The 6,000-nt window shown below is 46.1% G+C and overlaps 1 protein-coding gene across 1 annotated transcript in view; it reads right to left on the bottom strand.

Annotated features, from left to right (window-relative positions):
* Window positions 1-6,000, bottom strand: part of ADA (adenosine deaminase) — a 60,373-nt gene that overhangs the window by 35,178 nt on the left and 19,195 nt on the right. Inside the window, exon 2 of the mRNA XM_019539800.1 lies at window positions 5,638-5,677. Coding sequence (XP_019395345.1) covers window positions 5,638-5,677 — 40 coding nt within the window. The remainder of the gene's footprint in view (window positions 1-5,637; window positions 5,678-6,000) is intronic.

The following is a 6,000-nucleotide window of genomic DNA, read 5'->3' on the forward strand; positions in this document are numbered from 1 at the left end:
TCTGCCTTTGGGAACTTGGAGGAGAGGGCAAACTGAGTCTAAATCTTCACTAAATTAATCCGAGTTATCTGTATTCAAGTTAACATTTCTCATTTAACTAAAATGTGCACAGCCACACCACAAAACACTCGACCAGCAATGGAGCAGCCATTTCCCCACTGCATTACTAGGCCTCTTTGACCTCTGATAGCCAGCTAGCTTGACTTTTGTTGCTGTGTGGGCAGGGACTGGGTTAGAGGCTATCTTGTTGAGTGCACGCTGCAGTGAAAATAAGCTCATTATTGACCCAGCCCTTTTAAATTAATATTCAAAATCCCAGTGTGAGGTAAAGCTTTGTAAACCCTATTTTCCAAGAGGGGACATGTAGGAGGCAGAGTGAAGTGTTTTGTCAAGAGTCTTTGGATTTAAAATGTGGTCTCCTGATGCTTTGGCACATGTTCAGTCCTCTAGACTGCGTCATTCCCTCTTATGTGTTTCAAGTAAACTGCCTAATGATCCATGACCCTAAAGCTCCACTCTGAGGCCAAAATCATGGTTTGAAAAGTCAATCAAACTTAGATGTGGCATGATAGCATCTTCCTCCAATTCTTATTTCCAGGAAAACAATTTATCCCTCTGCCAAAAGGCTTTCAGCCAGTTAAATTCTGGGAGGTCACCAAAATCTTTCTATGCTAGAAGACACATCCAGCTTGCTGATTCTTTGTCAACCAGTGCATTAAACGATCACTTTGTTCTGGGTGAGCAATTCTACTATTTAGGCCACCATATCTTGTTTTACTTTATGTATGGAAGCTCACCTAAAATGCTTTAAAATGAAGATAACTGTGAATTAATATGGAAATGGCACATTCATGGCATCCAGATTTAAGCACTAAGCTCTCCTAACCATTAAAAGGGCCACTGTCAGAGCTGGGAGTGGGTTGCTACTTACTCTAACCACGAGCTGCGCAGGTTATACCAGTGCCAACTTTACCTCACTCCAAGTGATGCCACTTATCTGACATGGAAGTCTCCACATACCTTGCAGAAAACTGTCTGCTCCTGTAAAGCATCAACATTAGAATTAAAAGATCTTTACAGTAAAGTTCAAGATCTTTACAGTACGGTTCAAGAAAACGCTGCAGCTGCTGCTACAAAAGGCTTAAGGTGGCTTACAAAAGAGAATGAAACGACATATATAAGGCACAAGAAACAAAGCAACTAAATACAGCAGAATGTTAAACTACATAGCAATGCCTGCTAAATAGGCCTTATGAATGCCTGCCCAGATAGGAAGGTCTTACAGCATTTTCAGAACATGTCCAGGATGAGGCCCTGGCAGGCCGCAAGAAGAGGGAGCCCAGATTTCAGGAGCGACTACAGAGAATGCCCTCCTATGTTGTTTTGCCAAATGTATTCCCATCCTTCCTCCCGTTACTTTTTGCTGTGTATCTTATTTTGGCCCTGGCACACACACTGAACCTTGGAGGATTCAAAGCAACACCTGCCCCACATATAAAATGTATCCTGAATTTATTTTGGGTATGATGACCCAAGTGCAATGCTGCAAGGTCTGTTGGGACACAGTATGCATGTTCAAGAGTGCCTATCTGGTACTGCTGTTCTTCTGAATAGGCAGAGAAGCGAGTGTTGAGATTCCTGTTTAGAGGGTTTCTGCTCAGCTGATACAGGCACATGCAGTCAGCTACAAACTAGCTTTATCTATTTGAAGGGAACCCCTAAAACAAAGACTCTTTCAGGGCACCAGAGCTCCAATTCAAAGGGTTGACAATGGGGCCAAAGTTTTGCTACAGAGACAGTGGGCTACAAATTTTATTTTTCTGTTATAGGGAAATCCGTGCTCCTGCCATGTACCTCTAGGGTATGTCTGCAGGGGTAGTCAGATCATGGCTCCCAGGAAGTTTAAATGTGGCTTCTGAAGGAAGAGCAGCAGTTGATTAAAAACATTGTTTTATTCTCTCTGTTCTTTCATTATTCTGTTTTTTATTCTCTTCAGTTCTTATTTATTCTAAAAGTCATTATGTGAGCTGGAGCACTGTGCACAGATCGCTGAGACTGGGGCACACACATCTCAAAAGCAGAGTCCTGTGGCTCACAGCTGTGTCAAGAGTTTTGTTTGAAGCTAGATGGTTAGGAAATTTGGCTACTCCTTGTCTATTCTGTGACTGCATTTGGCAGACAGACCTGAGCTAATTTAAATTAGCTAAATGAGGTAGTGCCAGCAATATATCCCCTGCAGCATGGAGCTCAGCACAGGTAAGACACCTCAGTATTTACCCAGCTTCTCAGACAGGTTTTGCAGCCCATGCTGTGATCCATGCCACTGCAGCCACTCAGTTGGCAGCATCGAGCTACCTAGTTTAAAAGCAGCCCAGGTAAGTTTAAGCTACAGTCACTGCAGTGAAGACATATGCTCAATCACAGTTTCAGGACACTGCCATATATCCTGAAGCTTTGTTGCCAAAGGACAGGACCAATAGTGTCAAATGCTTGCAGGACACTCCAGTGGAAGATGGAAAGATTTGTCTTGATTAGGGACAGGAGATCATGCACTAAAGCAACTACAATTGGACCATGCCTTAGCCTGCAGATCAACAGCAAGGGATCTTGGATAATGGTAGCTCATGGACAGGAAAAGCATTTTCTTGTTTGCTCCACAATTTCTTTAGCACCAGTGTGTTGCAGGGGTATCAAGCATTTGGCCTACAGAGGCCAAAGAGACCTGGAGAGGCCAGGAATTTGGGGGCAGGACCCACCACCAAATTCCAGGGTACAAAGCACCACTGAAGTCATATTTTAGTGCCATTGGGGTGACAAAAGGCTGTGGTAACTCCCACGATTTCCTGCTGCCACTTGTCCCACTAGCAAAGGCAGGTTTGGATCTAGCTCAGATGGAGCTCCACAGGCCAGATCCAGCATGGGAAACCAAATATGACTGACACCCCAGGTCTATTACAAACTTTAACATGGCTTATTGTTCCTAGCAGACTCAGTGACTGTACTCTTCAAAAGTGCAGGAAGAACAGGGCTCAGTCACACACTGGCAGCATCTGGGAAAAAAAGAAAAAAAACAAACTCTACAAGGTACAGTTTCAGTCCCTTTACAGAAAAGGAGCACTCACCTTCCAACTTCTAACATTTTGTCACTTTTACTGTCTTGGGCTGTTCCACTGGTTTGGTACAACAGTGACAGTGGGCAGCACTGACGATGGTTTTTGAACAAAGGAACTACAGTCACATTTTTGAGGCAATTTCACCTCTTGGTGGTCATTTCAAAGTTGTGGGTGTTTATTTTCTGTTTTAATTTCTGGCAAAGTTCAAGAAGCTGCCTGAAAAAGACAGCGTCTTGCATGCATCTTCCCTGACTGTCTCTCCTCTCCCATCTTCCTTTTCGTTAAGAAAAGCCACCCAGAGACTAAGGGTGCCTACAGACATTCAGGGCCCTGCTCTAACTCCTGGTGCTTTACATAAAGTGCCGTGAATTAAAGCATCCTCCCACCCCAACCCAATGGACGTTGCGTGCTCTCACCACATATAGACCTTTCAGAACAAGGATTGAAGTGCTTCAAAGCTGGAGGCTGCTGTGTCTAACTTCCAGAGTGGAGGCCAGAATGGTGGGGAGACTCAGTGCCTCAGAACAGGGCCTAACAGCTGGTATACTGAGCAGCAAGCTGCTTAAAGTCAGCATGCTTGCTGGGTAGCCCCCAGAGCTGACCAAATGGGAAAACACGCTTCAGGCACCTTGCTGAGGGCTGCAGGTAGGCACCTCTATCCGCTCAGGTTCCACAAAGCAGAACCCTCCCCTAAAGAAGGGTTTCTTTCAAATAAGTGAGTACAGCCACTGTTTCCTTTTTAAGTGCAGCTGAACAAAGAAATGCTATTGGTGTCATCATGGGTCCACCTTTTATATAGTAACATAATGGTTAAGCTGGCCCAGGAAGTGGGAGACCCAGGTTACAAACCTTCTTCTGCCAAAGGAGGGCAGAGGGGAGAGTTGAACCCACATCTCCTGCTCCTGGCAGAGTGTCCAAACAAGATTAGACTATTCTAGGAAAGACCGACACTCTCCATCCCTTCTGTGGGAGCTGCGTTCCTGTGCAGAAAGCATACAGTTCATTGGGCCAGAGAGTGATTGAGAGCACGAAAAAACATGACTGTACAGCCAGGGTGGCCAATGCACGGCATGTGGGCCACAAGAAGCGGCTGTGTGTGGCAAGCGAGCTCTGTTGCACACCAGGGCGCAAACTAGCAAGGACATTTCTGAGGAGCAGGGATCAGAGGGGCATTCAGGGAGGGTTGGAGTTCAACTTTTGACAGCCACTCTTTTTGGCGAGCATGCCACTTCTATACAGGCTAGTGGCTGGGGTGCTCAGCAGAGACTAAAAGTTATGTGTTGCAGTACCTACACCAGGATAGTTTTTGCATTTACACCGAATGCTTGTTGGATAAAATACATAAAAGTCCAGGACGGAGGTGCCAGAACCTAGACAAGAGGCCTTCTCCAGGGATTCTTCCATGGAAGAAAAATTGACAGGTGAAGAATAGTACAATGAGATCCAAAGAGAAACATGCATTTCTTTCTTTACTTTCTCCTCCTTTATGTGATGCCAAGAGTATAAACAGGCAAACATCTTTATTTTATAAATAACATAAGAAACATGATCATGTTTCAGATGTACTGCAAGTAACTACCAGGGTAACATTTTACAGCTGTGGTCTGTAGATGCTTGCGGTAGAAACAATCTTATCCCTAGCAAAGAACTGAACTGAACATTTACAATTCTGACCAAAAAAGCCACCGCTGCCAGATCAGCACTGCATTTCCTCAAATCCTCCCTGGACACAAGGTCACCTGCACATGGCCACATCTCATCTCCTAGAGGTCTCTAACACCTGTAAAGTCAGAGCAGCAGATAATAAGCAGCAGAGGGTGTGCATGCGTGTCCGTGTGTATCGTGACCCGTAGCTGTCATTAAACAAGATACTGCAAGCTCAGCTTAGAATACACGTTTGTTCCCGAACTGCTTAATGTCAGAGGTATACTGCATGTTACACAACAGATGCATTTATCTACTTTCAATAAAACCAAGCCACCTCTTTGCTCTATGTTCATCTAGCACAGAATACAAATTATTCTTCCAATGTGCTGTGAGCAGAGCTTTCCTGAATAGTCTTTGTTTTAAATGCTTGGTGTGGTGAGGAACGGGATGACTCAGGGAATTGCCCATGTACACAGCATTCCACCTATAGGTCAATGCTTTGATGCAATTCAAATTGATAATGACTGAAAGTTGTTATCTAATGGCTTTCTGGCAGTCTCCAAGCAGTAGGTATCCTCCCAACAATGCCACTAGTGTCCCACTAACACCGTCCATGGTTAACACCACCAGGGAAGACCCCATGCATCAGGCAGGCTGAGGGGAGAGGGCAGGAGTGGATCTGCGCTTGCATCCCACTTCCATTCCTGCTCCACCCAAAATGTAAAACCGACTGCCTGGCATTTCAAGTCGGGCAGCGCCTTCATGGCTCATTATCATCTGCCTGATCCTTTCCAAACGCCTCAGACCGCAGGTGCTAACGGCCGTCCCTCCTTTGTAATGTAACGTCTCCATGTCCCACCCGTCAAGCTGGCCTTACCTGCCGCAGCTTCTGCTCCCCGCTCCTGATAACGAAGCTGCTATTTCATAGCCCCGCAGGTGGTTCTGAACTTATTCCAATCAAGTTATATTTGTGTTCACTCAATAATCCAGCCCAAGCCCCTGGCGATCACGCAAGTTTCTAGTGTGCTTTTAACTGAGAAAAAATAGGTGCTGTTTTACAAGTGAGGCTGCACCTCGCCCCCTGCACGCCGCTTTCCAAATGTCTAGCTCCCCCGTCGGAGAGGGCTCTCGCAAGTCCGCCTGCAGCCCAGCACTCCCCGCCTGCTGCGGCCCGCAGGGGGAGCCCCTCGGCCGGCTCTGCCCCGGGGGCAGGCCGCAGCGCCCCCGCCCGGCTGGCGGG

Source organism: Crocodylus porosus, unplaced genomic scaffold (genome assembly GCF_001723895.1).
Source record: "Crocodylus porosus isolate Cpor-Errol unplaced genomic scaffold, CroPor_comp1, whole genome shotgun sequence".
In the NCBI taxonomy this organism is placed as follows: Eukaryota; Metazoa; Chordata; order Crocodylia; family Crocodylidae; genus Crocodylus; species Crocodylus porosus.